General features: G+C 43.2%; 1 protein-coding gene across 2 annotated transcripts in view; it reads left to right on the top strand.

The window, feature by feature from the left end:
- The window catches only part of LYST (lysosomal trafficking regulator), a 606,044-nt gene that overhangs the window by 324,013 nt on the left and 260,468 nt on the right, over window positions 1-21,563 (top strand). For both annotated transcript variants that reach the window (XM_053711082.1, XM_053711081.1), the window contains exon 15: window positions 15,723-15,913. In XM_053711082.1, coding sequence (XP_053567057.1) covers window positions 15,723-15,913 — 191 coding nt within the window. The remainder of the gene's footprint in view (window positions 1-15,722; window positions 15,914-21,563) is intronic.

Raw genomic sequence — 21,563 nt, 5'->3', positions numbered from 1 at the left:
AGAGCTCCCTGGTACCCAGCACCAGGGTGGAGTTTCTAGGCACGATCATAGACTCGGTGTCCATGAAGATTTTTGAAGCATGAAGCTTGCATCCTCTTGTCTGGCCCTTCAATCCTCAGAGAGGCCCTCGATGGCCCAATGTATGGAGGTGATCGGGCTCATGGTCTCCAGCATAGATGTCATTCCATTTGCCAGGTTTCATCTCAGGCCTCTTCAGTTATGCATGTTGCGGAAGTGGAACAGTGATAATTCAAATCTCTCACAGCTGATATCCATGGACGTACGGGCTCGGACTTCCCTCTCTTGGTGGATCCGCCCGGAACAACTGTTCATGGTGACATCCTTCTTGAGATCGTCCTGGGAGATTGTGACCACGGACGCGAGTCTGGCGGGATAGGGAGCTGTTTGGGGTGCCAGAATGGCACAGGGAAAATGGTTTCGGCTGGAGTCCTTTTTACCGATAAATATCCTAGAACTTTGAGCGATCTACAATGCTCTGAAGACGTGGCCCCATCTGGGGGTGTTCAACTTCATAAGGTTTCAGACGGACAACAGTACCTTGGTGGTTTACCCTGGCTCGGTGGAGCTCTCTCGCAATGAGGGAGGTGTCTCGGATACTGGAATGGGTGGAGGCCCGCATCTGCTCGCTTTCGGCAATCCACATCCTGGGTGTGGACAACTGGGAAGCAGACTTTCTCAGCAGGCAAACATTCCATCCGGGCGATTGGTCTCTTCACCCCAAGGTGTTTGCCTCAGATGGGGGACGCCGGAGATAGATCTCATGGCGTCCAGACTCAATTGCAAACTTCCCCGTTACGGGTCGAGTTAGAGGGACCCCCAGGCAGAGCTGATAGATGCATTAGTGGTGCCTTGGGGGTTCGATACAGCGTACATTTTTCCACCCTTACCACTTCTACCTCGTATTGTGGCACGCATAAAACAGGAGAGAGCTTCGACCATTCTGATTGCTCCTTCGTGACCACGGAGGACATGGTTTGCGGATCTGGTGGGGATGTCATCCTCTCCGCTGTGGAGGTTACCCTGTCGCAGGGATCTGCTGAAACAGGGTCCTTTCCAACATCAGAATCTCGATTCTCTGAGACTGACTGTGTGGAGATTGAACGCTTAGTCCTAGCCAAGAGAGGGTTTTCTGAAAGTGTAATTGACACTCTAGTTCAGGCAAGGAAGCCAGTCACTTGGCGCATCTACCATAAGGTGTGGAGGACTTACTTGTCCTGGTGTGAGAAACATGGATACCCTTGGCACAAAGTGAGGGTTTCCAGAATTCTGTCCTTTCTTCAAGAAGGTTTAGAGAAGGGACTTTCCGCTAGTTCCTTAAAGGGAATGATTTCGGCATTATCTGTTTTGTTACACAGGAGAATCGCTTAGCTCCCTGACATTCAATCCTTTGTTCAGGCTTTGTCTCAAATCAGGCCTTTAAGCAGTCTGCTCCCCCATCGAGCTTAAACTTGGTCCTTAGGGTTTTGCAAAGGGTTCCGTTTGAGCCTATGCATTCCCTTGATATTAAGGTTCTGTCCTGGAAGGTTCTTTTCCTGTTGGCCATTGCATCGGCTCGCAGAGTATCTGAACTGGCGGCCTTGCAACATGGGCCGCCTTATATGGTTTTTCATTCGGATAAGGCTGTTCTTCGCACCGGCTTGGGATTTCTTCCCAAGGTGGTGTCCAATCTTAACATTAATCAGGAAATTGTTGTTCCTTCTCTGTGCCCTAACCCTTCTTCTTCGGAGTGGTTACTTCATAATCTAGATGTGGTCCGTGGCCTGAAGTTCTACCTTCAGGCTATAAAGGACTTCAGACAATCTACATCTCTTTTTGTCGTGTATTTAGGGAAGCGCAGGGGTCAGAGGGCTTCTGCTACTTCTTTGTCTTTTTGGCTGAGGAGCTTGATTCGCTTGGCTTATGAGACAGCGGGACATAAGCCTCCTCAGAGGATCACTGCTCATTCGACTAGAGCTGTGCCTTCGTCCTGGGCCTTCAAGAATGAGGCCTCTATGGAGCAAATTTGTAAGGCGGCTACCTGGTCTTCCTTACACACTTTTACAAAGTTTTACAAATTTGACGTTTTTGCTTCTGCGGAAGCAGCTTTTGGGAGAAAGGTTCTACAAGCTGTGGTGCCGTCAGATTAGGGTCCGCCTTTTATCCTCCCGGTTTCATTCAGTGTCCTCTAAAGCTTGGGTATTTGTTCCCAATAGTAATGAATGAAGCAGTGGACTCTCCTCCCCTTTAGATGGAAAACATAAATTATGCTTACCTGATAATTTAATTTCCATTGTGGGGAGGAGAGTCCACGGCTCCCGCCTGTATCTCCGATGGGCAGACCTAAATTTAATTTCTCTTCTGGCACCATTTATACCCTGATGTTTCTCCTACTGTTCCTTGTTCCCTCTGCAGAATGACTGGGGGATGAGGGGAGTGGGAGAGGTATTTAAGCCTTTGGCTGGGGAGTCTTTGCCTCCTCCTGGTGGCCAGGTTCTTAATTTACAATAGTAATGAATGAAGCCGTGGACTCTCCTCCCCACGATGGAAATTAAATTATCAGGTAAGCATAATTTATGTTTTCCTTTCTCCGAGTTATGGAGAGGAGTTTTATCTCTGTTCTGTCTGGGTCATAGGAAGTGGTGAGTGCACTAGCCATTGGGGGTATAAAGGTGCTGTTTTTTTATTTAAAATAAAGTAATGCCTGTTTATATTGTGAGGGAGCTCTGGGAAATCCGCCCTCTCAATTATGTTCCATATGCCTTGATAAGGGGATTATATCAAATAAGCTTGACATGTTTGATACCACTGAGCCGCCCACCTCTGAGGAGTCCTCGTCCAGTGAGGGGCACAACCTACATGCATCTTTTGATACACATACAGCTTCCCATAGCACTGCTAATCCTCCATTTGGAGGGGGCCTTTTTTTTACCAGACGTTACTGCACAGTTTCATACGGCGGTGTCTGCGGCTATTAGTGCTTTCTCTCGCACTGCTAAGCACAAGCGAAAGGTTGAATCTTGCACTCCTGCCCATGTGGCATCATGCGATTTGTCGGATATATTTGATCAGTTATCCAAGGATGAGGTTCTCTCTGAAACTTCAGAGTATGAACTTTCAGGGTTGGAGTCTGCTGCCTATAATCATCCGACTGGGGAGGATCCAGTTTTTAGATTTAAGACAGAACGTTTACGCTTTCTACTAAAGGAGGTTTTAACTACATTAGAGGTTCCAAAGGCCGAGCTGCCAGTCGAACCTCTGGGTCCTAAATTTGATGGCAATTATTATTAAGGTCGAATGGGACAGGATTAGATTCCTCTTCCTGTTGTCTGCCTTTTAAGGATCCCGGTTCCGGGCTCTCTATGAGGGTGGGTTTTCTTTTTCCCATCCCTACTTGGTTGGTGCTATTTTTTCGCTTGCCACATGTAATACTAGCCCGTGTGAGGATAGTTTGCCATTCATAGAGCCGCCGGATATTAGGATGGAAACTGTTATAGAGGATGTTTCAACCTATGGGATATTTGTTTTACTGGCGGCGCTTGTCGCCACAGTTGCTGGAACAGCTACCTTTTGGCGCGTCTCCTTCACGAAAATGATCGAGGTGGAGGGTTCCCTCGATATTTTTCAGGAAAGAATTACGGCCTTCTGGGTTACTAATTCTTTTATCTGTGCTGTTATTATGCAGATTAATTAGCCTGTTCAGAACTGTAAGGCGCTCTGACAGATATGATTTCTAAGTCTAGTCTCTTTCCCTCTCCTTTACGGGAAGGAGTTTGTTTGACTACCTCCATGGTTTCAGGGGCCAATGGTGCCTTCATACCGTAAGAGAACAAATCTAAGGGACAAAGTTTGTATTTTTGTTCCTTTAGTTCTGTTAAAAGCCCAGCATCAAAGGCCTCTGCTAAGCCAGAGCAAACCAAAAGTTCTTGGAAGCCGACTCCGTCTTGGAATAGATCCAAGCAGGGCAATAAGTCTGCATGAAGGGCGGCCCTCGGTCCTATTTTGGATCGTGTAGGGGGCAGACTGTCACTCTTTCAGAGGCTTGGTTCAGGGACGTGCAGGATCCTTGGGTCCTGGATGTCATAGCTCAGGGTTACAAGATAGGTTTCAAATCTCATCCACCCAGGGGCAGATTCATCCTCTCAACCTGTCTTCAAGACTAGGAAAGAGGGAAGCCTTTCTGGAGTGCGTTAGGGATCTGTCCTCCTTTGGAGTCATTCTCCCATTGCCTATCGCAGAGAGTGTTTTAAGATACTATTCAAACTTTTTCGTGGTCCCAAAGAAAAAGGGATCTTGCCGTCCAGTTCTGCACCTAAAGTGCTTAAACAAATTTCTAAAGGTCCCCTCGTCAAGATGGAGACAGTAAGGTCCATCCTTTCCTTCTTTAAGGAAGGGCAGTTTATGACCACTATAGGTCTGAAGGAGGCATTCCTTCACCTTCCAATCCACAGGGAACACTTCTAGTTCCTCAGGTTTGCATTCCTGGACCAGCACTTCCAGTTCATTGCACTTCCGTTTGTTCCAGCTACTGCTCCAAGAATTTTTACGAATATTCTAGGGTCTCTTCTAGCAGTCGCCGGAACCCGGGTGTAGCAGTAGCTTCCTACTTGGACGATACTCTGGTACAAGCACCATCGTTTCATCTGGCGGAAGTCCATTCGGAATCTCTCCTCTATCTTTTTCAATACCACGGAGGGAAGATAAATAGAGAAAGGAATTCTCTTATTCCTGGGCACTATAATAGATTCCATAGACATGAGAATATTTCTAACAGACCAGAGATTTGCAAGCTAGCTTCAACATGTCTTGCCCTCCAGACCTTCTTAAGGCCATCTGTGGCTCAGTGTATACAGGTGATTGGTCTCATGGTGTCCGGCATTGTTCTCTTTGCCAGGTTCCACCTCAGGCCGTTGCGTCTGTGCATGCTGAGGCAGTTGAACGGAGATCATTTGGATGTCTCATCATATTTCTCTCATTCAACCGGTCGAAAGAATCGCTCTCTTAGTGGCTGTGACTACAGATGCAAGTCTGCCAGGATGGGGATCTGTTTGGTAAGACGCAGGAGGAGAGCTCCCTCCCGTTCAACAGTCTAGACCTTCAGGCAATATTCAATGCTCTGAACGCTTGGCCCCTACTGGGTTTCTTCCCAATTTATCCGATTCCAATCAGACAATTTAACCTTGGTGGCTTACTTCAACCATCAGGGGGAATGAGAAGCTCCCTAGTATCTCTGATTCTGGAGTGGACGGAGACCCACAACTGTTCGCTGTCGGCAACCCACATTCCTGGTGTGGACATCGGGGAAGCAAATTTTCTCATCAGACAATCCTTTCATCTGGGGGAATGGTCTCTCCATCCCGAAATGTGTTTGCAGAGATATCCAACAGGTGGGGAACACCAGAGATAGATCTCATGGTGTCCTGTCTCAATACCAAGCTACCCAGATATGGGTCAAGGTCCAGAAACTTTAGGCGGAGCTAATGGATGTATTAGCGGTGCCTTGGAGGTTCAATCTAATTTCTCTTTTTCTGCCATTACCACTCCTTCCTTGAGTGGTGGCTCGAATCATACAGGAGCAGGCGTCCATGATACTTATTGCTCCATCGTGGCTGCGAAGGATATGGTTCGCGGATCTAGTGGGAAAGTCATCATATCCTCCTTGGAGGTTACCTTGTCGCAGGGATCTGCTGGAACAAGGCCCCTTCATCAAAATCTAGATTCTCTGAGGCTGACTTCGTGGAGATTGAACGCTTAGTTTTAGCCAAGAGAGGGTTTTCTGAGAGTGTTATTGATACTCTCATTCAAGCTCGTAAGCCGGTTACTCGTCGCATCTATCATAAGGTGTGGAGAACCTACTTATTCTGGTGTGAAGAGCGTGGTTTGTCCTGGCACAAAGTAAAGGTTGCCAGGATTCATTCTTTTCTCCAAGCTAGGTCCTTGAAGGGATAGATTTTGGCCCCGTTTGTTTAACTGCACTAGAGGCTCGCTGAGCTTCTGGATGTACAATCTTTTGTTAGGTTCTCACTAGGATCTAATGCTCCTCCTTGGAGTTTAAATCTTGTTCTTAAAGTTTTGCAACGGGCTCCGTTTGAGCCTATGCATGAGGTTGACATTAAGTTGTTGTCTTTTAAGGTTCTTTTTCTACTAGCTATTGCTTCTACACGCAGAGTCTCTGAGATTGCTGCCTTGCAATGCGACCCTCCTTATCTGGTGTTCCATGCTGATAAGGCTGTTCTACGGACTAAGTTAGGATTTCTTCCTCAGGTTGTGTCAAATCGCAACATCAATCAAGAAATTGTGGTTCCTTCCTTATGTCTTAATCCTTCTTCATCGAAGGAATGTTTACTACATTATCTGGATGTGGTTCGTGCCTTGAAGTTCTATCTTCAAGCTACGAAGGAATTTAGACAAACTTCTTCTCTGTTTGTTATCTATTCTGGGAAGCGTAGCGTCAGAGGGCATCTTCGACCTCCTTATTTTTTTTTGGTTGAGGAGTATCATCCGCTTAGCATATGAGACAGCAGGATTTAAGCCTCCTCAAAGGATTACGGCTCATTCTACGAGAGTATTGGCTTCCTCTTGGGCCTTCAAAAATAAGGCCTCTAGGGATCAGATTTTTAAGGTGACTACCTGGTCCTCCTTACATACTTTTTCCAATTTTTACAAGTTTGATGGTTTTGCTTCTGTTGAAGCAGCCTTCGGGAGAAGGGTTTTGCAGGCTGTGGTGCCCTCAGATTAAGGGCCGTCTTTCTTTTTTACACTTCCATTAGCATTCAGTGTCCTCTGTAGCTTGGGTATTGTTTCCCACAAGTAATGAATGCAGCTGTGGACTCTCCCTTTATTAAAGGGACACTCAGGTTAAATTACATTTTCATGATTAAGATACAGCATGTAATTTTAAACAATTTTCCAATTTACTTACATTAAAAAAAATGTGCACAGTCTTTTATATTTACAATTTTTGAGTCAACAGATCCTACTGAACATGTGCAAGAATTTACAGACTATAAGTATATGCATTTGTGATTGGCTGATTGCTATCACATGGTACAAGGGGAGTGGAAATATACATAACTTTAAAATTTGTTATAAAAAAATCTACTACTCATTTGAAGTTCAGACTAAGTACTATTGCTTTGTCTTGTTATCTTGCATTTGTTGATTATGCAAATCTAAAGTGTTGAATGGTCCTTTAAGAAGGAAAACATAAATTATGGCTTACCAGATAATTTTCTTTCCTTCGATACAGGGAGAGTCCATAGCTGCCACCCGTGTTCTCCGATGGGCAGCCCTAAATTTATTTTGTCTTCTTCTGGCACCTTTTTCACCCTGATATTTCTCATACTGTTTCCTTGTTCCCTCAGCAGAATGACTGGGGTATGAGGGAATTGGGGGAGGTATTTAAGCCTTTGGCTGGGGTGTCTTTGCCTCCTCCTGGTGGCCAGGGTCTGTATTCCCACAAGTAATTAATGCAGCTGTGGACTCTCCCTGTATCGAAGGAAAGAAAATTATCTGGTAAGTCATAATTTATGTTTTTCGTCTTGTACAGATGTGAGGTCTTCCAGAAATAGATCTGATCTTCCAGAATAGCGTCTAAACAAGAAGCTTCCCAGGTACCTTTCCAGGTCCAAGGATCCTCAGACGGAGATAGTGGATGCTTTAGCAGTTTCTTGGTTTTACCAACCGGCTTACATTTTTCCGCCTCTGGTTCTTCTTCCAAGGGTGATGTCCAAGATCATAATGGAACAATCTTATGTGTTTCTGTGGCCTCACAGGTTTTGGTATGCGGATCTTGTCCGGATGTCCAGTTGCCAGCCTTGGCTACTTCCTTTAAGGCCAGACCTTATGTCTCAAGGCCCAGTTTTCCATCAGAATCTCAAATCTCTAAATTTGAAGGCATGGAAATTGAACGCTTAGTTCTTTGTCATAGACGTTTCTCTGACTCAGTAATTTACACTATGATACAGGCTCGTAAGTCTGTTTCAAGTAAGATTTATCTTAGGGTTTGGGAAACCTATATTTCTTGGTGTTCCATTTAATTATTATTCTTGGCATTCATTTAGAATTCCTAGGATTTTACAGTTTCTTCAGGATGGTTTGGATAAAGGTTTGTCTGCAAATTCTTTGAAAGGACAAATCTCTGCTCTTTCTGTCTCATTTCATAGGAAGATTGCTAAGCTTCCTGACATTCAATGTTTTTTGTTCAGGCTTTGATTCATATCTAGCCTGTTATTTAATCAATTTCTCCTCCTTGGAGCCTCAATTTGGTTTTAAAGATTTTGCAGGCTGCTCCTTTTGAGCCTATGCATTCTTTGGATTTGTATCTACTTTCTTAGAAAGTGTTATTTCTTTTGGCTATCTCTTCTGCTCGAAGAGTTTTCTGAATTGTCTGCTCTCTATTGTGTCTCCTTGTCTGATTTTCCATCAAGATAAGATTTTTTTGGCGGACTTCGTTAAAATTTGTTCCTAAAGTTGTGAATTCTAACAACATTAATAAGGAAATTGTTGTTACTTCCTTGTGTCCTAATCCTAAGAATTTTCTTGAAAGGTCTTTACATTCTTGGGATGTGGTAAGAGCTTTGAAATATTATGTTGAGGATACTAAAGATTTCAGAAAGACTTCTAGTCTATTTGTTATTTTTTTCTGATTCCAGAAAAGGTCAGAAAGCCTTTGCCATTTCTTTGGCATCTTGGTTGAATTTTTCGATTCACAAGTTTTTTTTCTAGGCAGAGCAGTTTCCGCTTCAGCGTATTTCAGCTCATTCTACTAGATCAGTCGCCATATCTTGGGTTTGCAAGAATGAAGCTTCAGTTGATTAAATTTGCAAAGCAGTAACTTGGTCTTCTTTGCATTCATTTTCTAAATTTTACCATTTTGATGTGTTTGCTTCTATGGAAGCAGCCTTTGGTAGAAAGGTTCTTCAGGCAGCTGTCTCAGTTTGATTCTAGTGCCTTTGATTTGAGTTTTTTGAAATGTTTAAGAAAAACGTAATTATTTTTTTGGATTTAATTTCTCAGAGGATATAGCTGTTTTTATTTTATCCCTCCCTCCCAAGGTACTCGTGAACTTCCACATCTTGGGTATTATATCCCATACGTCACTAGCTCATGGACTCTTGCCACTTACATGAAAGAAAACCTAATTTATGTAAGAAATTACCTGATAAATCCATTTCTTTCATAGTGGCAAGAGTCCATGAGACCCACCCTATTTTTTTGTGGTTATGATTTTTTTGTATAAAGCACATTATTTTTCCAGTTCCTCTTTTTGATGCTTTTTACTTCTTGTTTTTTTATACCTCACTACTTGGCTATACGTTAAACTGAGGTATGAGTAGGGTGGGAGGTGTATTTATAGGCATTTGAGGTTTGGGAAACTTTGCCCCTTCCTGGTAGGAATGTATATCCCATTTGAATTGTCACTAGCTCATGGACTCTTGCCATTATGAAAGAAATTAATTTATCAGGTAAGTTCTTACATAAATTATGTTTTTCCATTGTGCTTTCCAAGTATTGAGCTTTGGTTTACAGGCATACATAAAATAAGGAAGCAAGTATGTGTGTACACAAAGTGATAACCTAATGAGATCTCATTTTGCCTGCAAGCTCAACCCATTGTAATAGTCTGTGGTTTCAAAGCACAACACCAGCAATTTCATATACACAAATAAACCTAAAAATGCAATTCTATAATCTGCATCTGGTATACCAAGTCATTAGAAATACATTAAGGGAAGAACATTTTTACAATACACTGTCCCTTTAAACACTAGTATGTCTGGAAATTACTTTAAATTAAATATCAAAAACTTTATTTCTTCTGTTATGTGTGATCAGTCCACGGGTCATCATTACTTCTGGGATATAACTCCTCCCCAACAGGAAATGCAAGAGGATTCACCCAGCAGAGCTGCATATAGCTCCTCCCCTCTACGTCAGTCCCAGTCATTCTCTTGCACCCAACGACTAGATAGGATGTGTGAGAGGACTATGGTGATTATACTTAGTTTTTATGACTTCAATCAAAAGTTTGTTATTTTAAAATAGCACCGGAGCGTGTTATTACTTCTCTGGCAGAGTTTGAGGAAGAATCTGACAGAGATTTTTTACTATGATTTTAACCGGAGTCGTTAAGATCATATTGCTGTTCTCGACCATCTGAGGGAGGTAAAGGCTTCAGATCAGGGGACAGCGGGCAGATGAATCTGCATTGAGGTATGTGGCAGTTTTTATTTTCTGAATGGAATTGATGAGAAAAGCCTGCCATACCGTTAAAATGACATGTATGTATACACTTCAGTATTCTGGGGATGGTATTTCACCGGAACTACTGTGTTAAAGGTCACTAATCCTTTTAATAACTATTCTCATGTTAAACGTTTTTGCTGGAATGTAGAATCGTTTACATTGCTGAGGTACTGTGTGAATAAATGTTTGGGCATTATTTTCCACTTGGCAGTTTTTTGCTTTAATTGTGACAGTTTCGTTTCTCTTCACTGCTGTGTGGGAGAGGGAGGGGCCGTTTTTGGCGCTCTTTGCTACGCATCAAAAAATTCCAGTCAGCTACTTTTATATTTCCTGCATGATCCGGTTCATCTCTGACAGATCTCAGGGGTCTTCAAACTTCTTTGAAGGGAGGTAAATTCTCTCAGCAGAGCTGTGAGAATTCTTATAGTGACTGTGTATAAAAAACGTTGTTTTGTTTTCTTATGTACAAATTTAATTAGTGTTGTTTTTTACTAATGGGAACAAACCTTTGCTAAAAGTTGTGTTGTTTTAAAATTTGATGCAATAACTGTTTTTCAGTTCATTATTTCAACTGTCATTTAATCGTTAGTACCTCTTTGAGGCACAGTACGTTTTTTGCTAAAAAAGATTATAACCAAGTTGTAAGTTTTTTGCTAGTGTGTTAAACATGTCTGACTCAGAGGAAGATATCTGTGTCATTTGTTCCAATGCCAAGGTGGAGCCCAATAGAAATTTATGTACTAACTGTATTGATGCTACTTTAAATAAAAGTCAATCTGTACAATGTGAACAAATTTCACCAAACAGCGAGGGGAGAGTTATGCCGACTAACTCGCCTCACGCGACAGTACCTGCATCTCCCGCCCGGGAGGTGCGTGATATTTTGGCGCCTAGTACATCTGGGCGGCCATTACAGATAACATTACAAGATATGGCTACTGTTATGACTGAAGTTTTGTCTAAATTACCTGAACTAAGAGGCAAGCGTGATCACTCTGGGGTGAGAACAGAGTGCGCTGACAATGCTAGGGCCATGTCTGATACTGCGTCACAGCTCGCAGAGCATGAGGACGGAGAGCTTCATTCTGTGGGTGACGGTTCTGATCCAAACAGATTGGACTCAGATATTTCAAATTTTAAATTTAAATTGGAGAACCTCCGTGTACTACTAGGGGAGGTCTTAGCAGCTCTCAACGATTGTAACACTGTTGCAATACCAGAGAAACTGTGTAGGTTGGATAAATACTTTGCGGTACCGGCGAGTACTGACGTTTTTCCTATACCTAAGAGACTAACTGAAATTGTTACTAAGGAGTGGGATAGACCCGGTGTGCCGTTCTCACCCCCTCCAATATTTAGAAAGATGTTTCCAATAGACGCCACCACTCGGGACTTATGGCAAACGGTCCCCAAGGTGGAGGGAGCAGTTTCTACTTTAGCTAAGCGTACCACTATCCCGGTGGAGGATAGCTGTGCTTTCTCAGATCCAATGGATAAAAAATTAGAGGGTTACCTTAAGAAAATGTTTGTTCAACAAGGTTTTATATTACAACCCCTTGCATGTATCGCGCCGATTACGGCTGCGGCAGCATTTTGGATTGAGTCGCTTGAAGAGAACCTTAGTTCCTCTACGCTAGACGACATTACGGACAGGCTTAGAGTCCTTAAACTAGCTAATTCTTTCATTTCGGAGGCCGTAGTACATTTAACCAAACTTACGGCTAAGAACTCAGGATTCGCCATACAGGCACGCAGGGCACTGTGGCTAAAATCCTGGTCAGCTGATGTTACTTCTAAGTCCAAATTACTTAATATACCTTTCAAGGGGCAGTCCTTATTCGGGCCCGGTTTGAAAGAAATTATCGCTGACATTACGGGAGGTAAGGGCCACGCCCTACCTCAAGACAAGGCCAAAGCTAAGGCTAGACAGTCTAATTTTCGTCCCTTTCGGAATTTCAAAACAGGAGCAGCATCAACCTCCACTGCACCAAAACAGGAAGGAGCTGTTGCTCGTTACAGGCAAGGCTGGAAGCCTAACCAGTCCTGGAACAAAAGCAAGCAGGCCAGGAAACCTGCTGCTGCCCCAAAGACAGCATGAACCGAGAGCCCCCGATCCGGGACCGGATCTAGTAGGGGGCAGACTCTCTCTCTTCGCCCAGGCCTGGGCAAGAGATGTTCAGGATCCCTGGGCACTAGAGATCATATCTCAGGGATACCTTCTAGACTTCAAATTATCTCCCCCAAGAGGGAGATTTCATCTGTCAAGGTTGTCAACAAACCAGATAAAGAAAGAAGCGTTTCTACGCTGCGTACAAGATCTGTTAACAATGGGAGTGATCCATCCGGTTCCGTGGTCGGAACAAGGACAAGGGTTCTACTCAAACCTGTTTGTGGTTCCCAAAAAAGAGGGAACTTTCAGGCCAATCTTAGATTTAAAGACTCTAAACAAATTCCTAAGAGTTCCATCGTTCAAAATGGAAACTATTCGGACAATCTTACCCATGATCCAAGAGGGTCAGTACATGACCACAGTGGATGTAAAGGATGCTTACCTTCACATACCGATCCACAAAGATCATCACCGGTATCTAAGGTTTGCCTTCTTAGACAGGCACTACCAGTTTGTAGCTCTTCCATTCGGATTGGCTACGGCTCCAAGAATCTTCACAAAGGTTCTGGGTGCCCTTCTAGCGGTACTAAGACCGCGAGGGATTTCGGTAGCTCCGTACCTAGACGACATTCTAATACAAGCTTCAAGCTTTCAAACTGCCAAGTCTCATACAGAGTTAGTTCTGGCATTTCTAAGGTCGCATGGATGGAAAGTGAACGAAAAGAAGAGTTCTCTCTTTCCTCTCACAAGAGTTCCATTCTTGGGGACTCTTATAGATTCTGTAGAAATGAAGATTTACCTGACAGAAGAAAGGTTAACAAAACTTCAAAATGCATGCCGCGTCCTTCATTCCATTCAACACCCGTCAGTAGCTCAATGCATGGAGGTGATCGGCTTAATGGTAGCGGCAATGGACATAGTACCTTTTGCACGCCTACACCTCAGACCGCTGCAATTATGCATGCTAAGTCAGTGGAATGGGGATTACTCAGATTTGTCCCCTACTCTGAATCTGAATCAAGAGACCAGAAATTCTCTTCTATGGTGGCTTCATCGGCCACACCTGTCCAGGGGAATGCCATTCAGCAGGCCAGACTGGACAATTGTAACAACAGACGCCAGCCTACTAGGTTGGGGCGCTGTCTGGAATTCTCTGAAGGCTCAGGGACTATGGAATCAGGAGGAGAGTCTCCTTCCAATAAACATTCTGGAATTGAGAGCAGTTCTCAATGCCCTTCTGGCTTGGCCCCAGTTAATAACTCGGGGGTTCATCAGGTTTCAGTCGGACAACATCACGACTGTAGCTTACATCAACCATCAGGGAGGGACAAGAAGCTCCCTAGCAATGATGGAAGTATCAAAGATAATTCGCTGGGCAGAGTCTCACTCTTGCCACCTGTCAGCAATCCACATCCCGGGAGTGGAGAACTGGGAGGCGGATTTCTTGAGTCGCCAGACTCTTCATCCGGGGGAGTGGGAACTTCATCCGGAGGTCTTTGCCCAAATACTTCGACGTTGGGGCAGACCAGAGATAGATCTCAGGGCGTCTCGCCAGAACGCCAAACTTCCTCGCTACGGGTCCAGATCCAGGGATCCGGGAGCAGTTCTGATAGATGCTTTGACAGCACCTTGGAACTTCAGGATGGCTTATGTGTTTCCACCCTTCCCGCTGCTTCCTCGATTGATTGCCAAAATCAAACAGGAGAGAGCATCAGTAATTCTAATAGCACCTGCTTGGCCACGCAGGACTTGGTATGCAGATCTAGTGGACATGTCATCCTGTCCGCCTTGGTCTCTACCTCTAAGACAGGACCTTCTGATACAGGGTCCATTCAAACATCAAAATCTAACTTCTCTGAAGCTGACTGCTTGGAAATTGAACGCTTGATTTTATCAAAACGTGGTTTTTCTGAGTCGGTTATTGATACCCTGATTCAGGCTAGGAAGCCTGTTACCAGAAGGATTTACCATAAAATATGGCGGAAATACCTATACTGGTGCGAATCCAAAGGTTACTCCTGGAGTAAGGTTAGGATCGCTAGGATATTGTCTTTTCTACAAGAAGGTTTAGAAAAGGGTTTATCAGCTAGTTCATTAAAGGGACAGATTTCAGCTCTGTCCATCTTGTTACACAGACGTCTGTCAGAAAATCCAGACGTCCAGTCCTTTTGTCAGGCTTTAGCTAGGATCAAGCCTGTGTTTAAAGCTGTTGCTCCACCATGGAGTTTAAACTTAGTTCTTAACGTTTTACAGGGTGTTCCGTTTGAACCCCTTCATTCCATTGATATAAAAATGTTATCTTGGAAAGTTCTGTTTGTAATGGCTATTTCCTCGGCTCGAAGAGTCTCTGAGTTATCAGCCTTACATTGTGATTCCCCTTATCTGATTTTTCACTCAGACAAGGTAGTTCTGCGTACTAAACCTGGGTTCTTACCTAAGGTAGTCACTAACAGGAACATCAATCAAGAGATTGTTGTCCCATCCTTGTGTCCAAATCCTTCTTCAAAGAAGGAACGTCTTTTACACAATCTGGATGTAGTTCGTGCCCTCAAGTTCTACTTGCAGGCAACTAAAGATTTTCGCCAAACTTCTTCCTTGTTTGTCGTTTACTCTGGACAGAGGAGAGGTCAAAAAGCTTCTGCTACCTCTCTCTCTTTTTGGCTTCGTAGCATAATACGTTTAGCCTATGAGACTGCTGGACAGCAGCCTCCTGAAAGAATTACAGCTCACTCCACTAGAGCTGTGGCTTCCACTTGGGCCTTTAAGAATGAGGCCTCTGTTGAACAGATTTGCAAGGCTGCAACTTGATCTTCGCTTCATACTTTTTCCAAATTTTACAAATTTGACACTTTTGCTTCTTCGGAGGCTATTTTTGGGAGAAAGGTTCTTCAGGCAGTGGTTCCTTCTGTATAATGAGCCTGCCTATCCCTCCCGTCATCCGTGTACTTTTGCTTTGGTATTGGTATCCCAGAAGTAATGATGACCCGTGGACTGATCACACATAACAGAAGAAAACATAATTTATGCTTACCTGATAAATTCCTTTCTTCTGTTGTGTGATCAGTCCACGGCCCGCCCTGTTTTAAGGCAGGTAAATATCTTTTAAATTATACTCCAGTCACCACTTCACCCTTGGTTACTCCTTTCTCGTTGTTTCTTGGTCGAATGACTGGGACTGACGTAGAGGGGAGGAGCTATATGCAGCTCTGCTGGGTGAATCCTCTTGCATTTCCTGTTGGGGAGGAGTTATATCCCAGAAGTAATGATGACCCGTGGACTGATCACACAACAGAAGAAAGGAATTTATCAGGTAAGCATAAATTATGTTTTTTTTACTAAATATTATTCTTTTTTTTTTCCTATTTAGGAGCAAAGATTGGCACAGAAGAAGCTTTTGAATTATTCTGTCGAGGTCCAGATTTTACTTCGCTGATGCCATGTAAATATGGCAAAATTGTTACAGATCACTCCAAGTACTTATCAAAAGACATTCTTCAGAGCGCACAAATACAGAATCTTATTATGACAAATAAAGATGTTGACATGGGTCCTCTGATTGTAAGTTGTAAAAAATATGTTTTTCTTGACTTTTAATAAAACAATAATTTAGGGTGATCATTCTAACATTTAATTAATTTTTTACTATATAAAACTTTTAATGGGATAGGGAAGTAATGCTTTAGATATAATGGATTGTATCCTTAATAACAATTTGTTGTTTGTTTTGGGTTTTTTTGTTTTTATTTATAAAAGAAAATCTACCTTCAGTACTATGCAGTGAAAAAGCAGACAATCCAATGGCCGTATCAGCCAAAACGCTTTCTTTGGAAATAGAAGTTGTAAATAGCTTCTTGCAAGAAGTCAGATAGCGTTAGATTTTGTTTGCAGCAAAAATGTAGTATATATATATATATATATATATATATATTTATATGTTAATGCCCCTTTAAAGTGATGGTAAACTTTCCATGTTGTAATATCAGGTTTGGAATCTAAGCAATATTTTAGAGGGACTTTAATCACTTCTAATAAATATGCAATGTATGTTACGTTTTAATCTAGCCGTGCCATTCTAATACTCTGCGCTCCGGCCGCCCACTTCAAAATTTATATTTTTTGTGAGCTAACAGTTTGAACTCTTCCCCAATTGGTGCTCTAGCTACAAAAAAAGTGCCTTATGGCTAGATTGCTGATTGACGAACAGTTCAAACGGTTAGCTTACAAAAAATATGAGTTTTGAAGTGGGCGGTAGGAGCGCAGGGTTAGAATGGCACCGCTAGATTAAAACATAAATTACAGTGCATCTTTATTAGAAGTGACCAATTAAAGTCCCCTCTAAAATATTGCTTAAATAAATCCAGTAGCATTTTAAAACATTATCAATTTCCTAATAGTTTGTTTCCAAAATATTATAATGTTTTAATGAGGTTTACACCTTAGTCATCTTCAAGTTTTTATCTTAGATTAGGCTGCAAATAGCCTCCTGCACCCCTTTCTATATCATGCAGCAGGAACGATAAAGTCATTTTAAAATTAACATTGTTTCTGGCCACTTTAAAAAGCTCGTCTGATGACATGACAATCTGGGGTGCATATGGCGTCCAATCACAAAAGGCTCACTGGTTGAATTCAACTAGATGTAGCCCAGATTGTGATGTCGTCAGTGGGCGGAGCTTGGCAGCCATTTCAAAGTGACCTGAAACAATATTCATTTTAAAATGACTTTAGCGTTTCTGCTGCATGATATAGAAAGGAATGCGGGAGTCTATTTGCAGCTTAAAGGTAAGACTTTTTGAGGACTAAGGTATAGACTGTCCCTTTAATAGTGTAAATGTATCAATTTTGAGCTTTGATTTTTAACAGTAGAATGTGATGTGCTCAGGTGAAATAATGATGTATGTCTTCTATTTTGTCATTCTATTTGAAACTGAGCCATCAGTTGCATGGTATGATAATGAGATAAATTATATTTTTTGCATTATAGCACAATTAAAAATAAAGAAAAAACCCAAATTAAAAATAAAGAAGCAAATATGTTTTCTCCAACATAGGTGTGTCCGGTCCACGGCGTCATCCTTACTTGTGGGATATTCTCTTCCCCAACAGGAAATGGCAAAGAGCCCAGCAAAGCTGGTCACATGATCCCTCCTAGGCTCCGCCTACCCCAGTCATTCTCTTTGCCGTTGTACAGGCAACATCTCCACGGAGATGGCTTAGAGTTTTTTAGTGTTTAACTGTAGTTTTTATTATTCAATCAAGAGTTTGTTATTTTAAAATAGTGCTGGTATGTACTATTTACTCAGAAACAGAAAAGAGATGAAGATTTCTGTTTGTATGAGGAAAATGATTTTAGCAACCGTTACTAAAATCCATGGCTGTTCCACACAGGACTGTTGAGAGGAATTAACTTCAGTTGGGGGAACAGTGAGCAGTCTTTTGCTGCTTGAGGTATGACACATTCTAACAAGACGATGTAATGCTGGAAGCTGTCATTTTCCCTATGGGATCCGGTAAGCCATTTTTATTCACACAGTAAATAAGGGCTTCACAAGGGCTTATTAAGACTGTAGACATTTTCTGGGCTAAATCGATCATATTTACACATATTTAGCCTTGAGGAATCATTTAATCTGGGTATTTTTTGTAAAATAATATCGGCAGGCACTGTTTTAGACACTTTATTCTATTGGGGCTTTCCCTAATCATAGTCAGAGCCTCATTTTCGCGCCGGTATGGCGCACTTGTTTTTGAGAACAGCATGACATGCAGCTGCATGTGTGTGGAGCTCTGATACATAGAAAAGTCTTTTTGAAGGCATTATTTGGTATCGTATTCCCCTTTGGGCTTGGTTGGGTCTCAGCAAAGCAGATTCCAGGGACTGTAAAGGGGTTAAATATAAAAACGGCTCCGGTTCCGTTATTTTAAGGGTTAAAGCTTCCAAATTTGGTGTGCAATACTTTTAAGGCTTTAAGACACTGTGGTGAAATTTTGGTGAATTTTGAACAATTCCTTCATACTTTTTCGCAATTGCAGTAATAAAGTGTGTTCAGTTTAAAATTTAAAGTGACAGTAACGGTTTTATTTTAAAACGTTTTTTGTGCTTTGTTATCAAGTTTATGCCTGTTTAACATGTCTGAACTACCAGATAGATTGTGTTCTGACTGTGGGGAAGCCAAGGTTCCTTTTCATTTAAATAGATGTGATTTATGTCATAATAAATTTAGTAAAAATGATGCCCAAGATGATTCCTCAAGTGAGGGGAGTAAGCATGGTACTGCATCATCCCCTCCTTCGTCTACACCAGTTTTGCCCATACAGGAGGCCCCTAGTACATCTAGCGCGCCAATACTCCTTACTATGCAACAATTAACGGCTGTAATGGATAATTCTATCAAGAACATTTTAGCCAATATGCCCACTTATCAGCGAAAGCGCGACTGCTCTGTTTTAGAAAATACTGAAGAGCATGAGGCCGCTGATGATATTGTTTCTGAAGGGCCCCTACACCAGTCTGAGGGGGCCAGGGAGGTTTTGTCTGAGGGAGAAATTTCAGATTCAGGAAAAATTTCTCAACAAGCTGAACCTGATGTGATTACTTTTAAATTTAAGTTGGAACATCTCCGCGCTCTGCTTAAGGAGGTGTTATCCAATTTGGATGATTGTGATTATCTGGTCATTCCAGAAACACTATGTAAAATGGACAAGTTCCTAGAGGCCCCGGGGCCCCCCGAAGCTTTTCCTATACTCAAGCGGGTGGCGTACATTGTTAATAAAGAATGGGACAGGCCCGGTGTACCTTTCGTACCTCCCCCCATATTTAAAAAATTGTTTCCTATAGTCGACCCTAGAAAGGACTTATGGCAGACAGTCCCCAAGGTCGAGGGGGCGGTTTCTACTCTAAACAAGCGCTCCACTATACCCATAGAAGATAGTTGTGCTTTCCAAGATCCTATGGATAAAAAATTAGAAGGTTTGCTAAAAAAGATGTTTGTTCAGCAAGGTTACCTTCTACAACCAATTGCATGCATTGTCCCTGTCACTACAGCCGCGTGTTTCTGGTTCGATGAGCTAGAAAAGGCGATTATTAGTAATTCTTTTTCTTATGAGGAGATTATGGACAGAATTCGTGCTCTTAAATTGGCTAATTCTTTCACCCTAGACGCCACCTTGCAATTGGCTAGGTTAGCGGCGAAAAATTCTGGGTTTGCTATTGTGGCGCGCAGAGCGCTTTGGTTAAAATCTTGGTCAGCGGATGCGTCTTCCAAGAACAAATTGTTTGACATTCCTTTCAAGGGGAAAACACTGTTTGGCCCTGACTTGAAAGAGATTATCTCTGATATCACTGGGGGCAAGGGCCACGCCCTTCCTCAGAATAGGTCTTTCAAGGCCAAAAATAAACCTAATTTTCGTCCCTTTCGCAGAAACGGACCAGCCCCAAGTGCTACGTCCTCTAATTAGGAGGGTAATACTTCTCAAGCCAATCCAGCCTGGAGACCAATGCAAGGCTGGAACAAAGGAAAGCAGGCCAAGAAACCTGCCACTGCTCCCAAGACAGCATGAGATGCGGGCCCCCGATCCGGGACCGGATTTGGTGGGGGGCAGACTCTCTCTCTTCACTCAGGCTTGGGCAAGAGATGTTCTGGATCCTTGGGCGCTAGAAATAGTCTCCCAAGGTTATCTTCTGGAAGTGATTCATCCTGTTCCATTAAAAGAACGAGGGATGGGGTTCTACTCCAATCTGTTCGTAGTTCCCAAAAAAGAGGGAACGTTCAGACCAATCTTAGATCTCAAGATCCTAAACAAGTTTCTCAAGGTTCCATCGTCCAAAATGGAAACCATTCGAACTATCCTTCCATCCAGGAAGGTCAATTCTTGACCACGGTGGATTTAAAGGATGCGTATCTACATATTCCTGTCCACAAGGAACATCATCGGTTCCTAAGGTTCGCATTCCTGGACAAGCATTACCAGTTCGTGGCGCTTCCTTTCGGATTAGCCACTGCTCCAAGGATTTTCTCAAAGGTACTAGGGTCCCTTCTGGCGGTGCTAAGACCAAGGGGCATTGCTGTAGTACCTTACTTGGACGACATTCTGATTCAAGCGTCGTCCCTTCCTCAAGCAAAGGCTCACACGGACATAGTCCTGGCCTTTCTCAGATCTCACGGATGGAAAGTGAACGTGGAAAAGAGTTCTCTATCTCCGTCGACAAGAGTTCCCTTCTTGGGAACAATAATAGACTCCTTAGAAATGAGGATTTTTCTGACAGAGACCAGAAAAACAAAACTTCTAAACTCTTGTCGGATACTTCATTCCGTTCCTCTTCCTTCCATAGCGCAGTGCATGGAAGTGATAGGTTTGATGGTAGCGGCAATGGACATAGTTCCTTTTGCGCGCATTCATCTAAGACAATTACAACTGTGTATGCTCAGTCAGTGGAATGGGGACTATACAGACTTGTCTCCGAAGATACAAGTAAATCAGAGGACCAGAGACTCACTCCGTTGGTGGCTGTCCCTGGACAACCTGTCACAAGGGGTGACCTCCCGCAGACCAGAGTGGGTCATTGTCACGACCGACGCCAGTCTGATGGGCTGGGGCGCGGTCTGGGGATCCCTGAAAGCTCAGGGTCTTTGGTCTCGGGAAGAATCTCTTCTACCGATAAATATTCTGGAACTGAGAGCGATATTCAATGCTCTCAAGGCTTGGCCTCAGCTAGCGAGGGCCAAGTTCATACGTTTTCAATCAGACAACATGACGACTGTTGCGTACATCAACCATCAGGGGGGAACAAGGAGTTCCCTGGCGATGGAAGAAGTGACCGAAATCATTCAATGGGCGGAGACTCGCTCCTGCCACCTGTCTGCAATCCACATCCCAGGAGTGGAAAATTGGGAAGCGGATTTTCTGAGTCGTCAGAAATTGCATCCGGGGGAGTGGGAACTCCATCCGGAAATCTTTGCCCAGATCACTCAACTGTGGGGCATTCCAGACATGGATCTGATGGCCTCTCGTCAGAACTTCAAGGTTCCTTGCTACGGGTCCAGATCCAGGGATCCCAAGGCGACTCTAGTAGATGCACTAGTAGCACCTTGGACCTTCAAACTAGCTTATGTATTCCCGCCGTTTCCTCTCATCCCCAGGCTGGTAGCCAGGATCAATCAGGAGAGGGCGTCGGTGATCTTGATAGCTCCTGCGTGGCCACGCAGGA

This window comes from Bombina bombina, chromosome 4 (genome assembly GCF_027579735.1).
Source record: "Bombina bombina isolate aBomBom1 chromosome 4, aBomBom1.pri, whole genome shotgun sequence".
Lineage (NCBI taxonomy): Eukaryota > Metazoa > Chordata > Amphibia > Anura > Bombinatoridae > Bombina > Bombina bombina.
The sequence above is the reverse complement of the archived record's forward strand: the minus strand, read 5'-3'. Positions and strand labels throughout refer to the sequence as shown.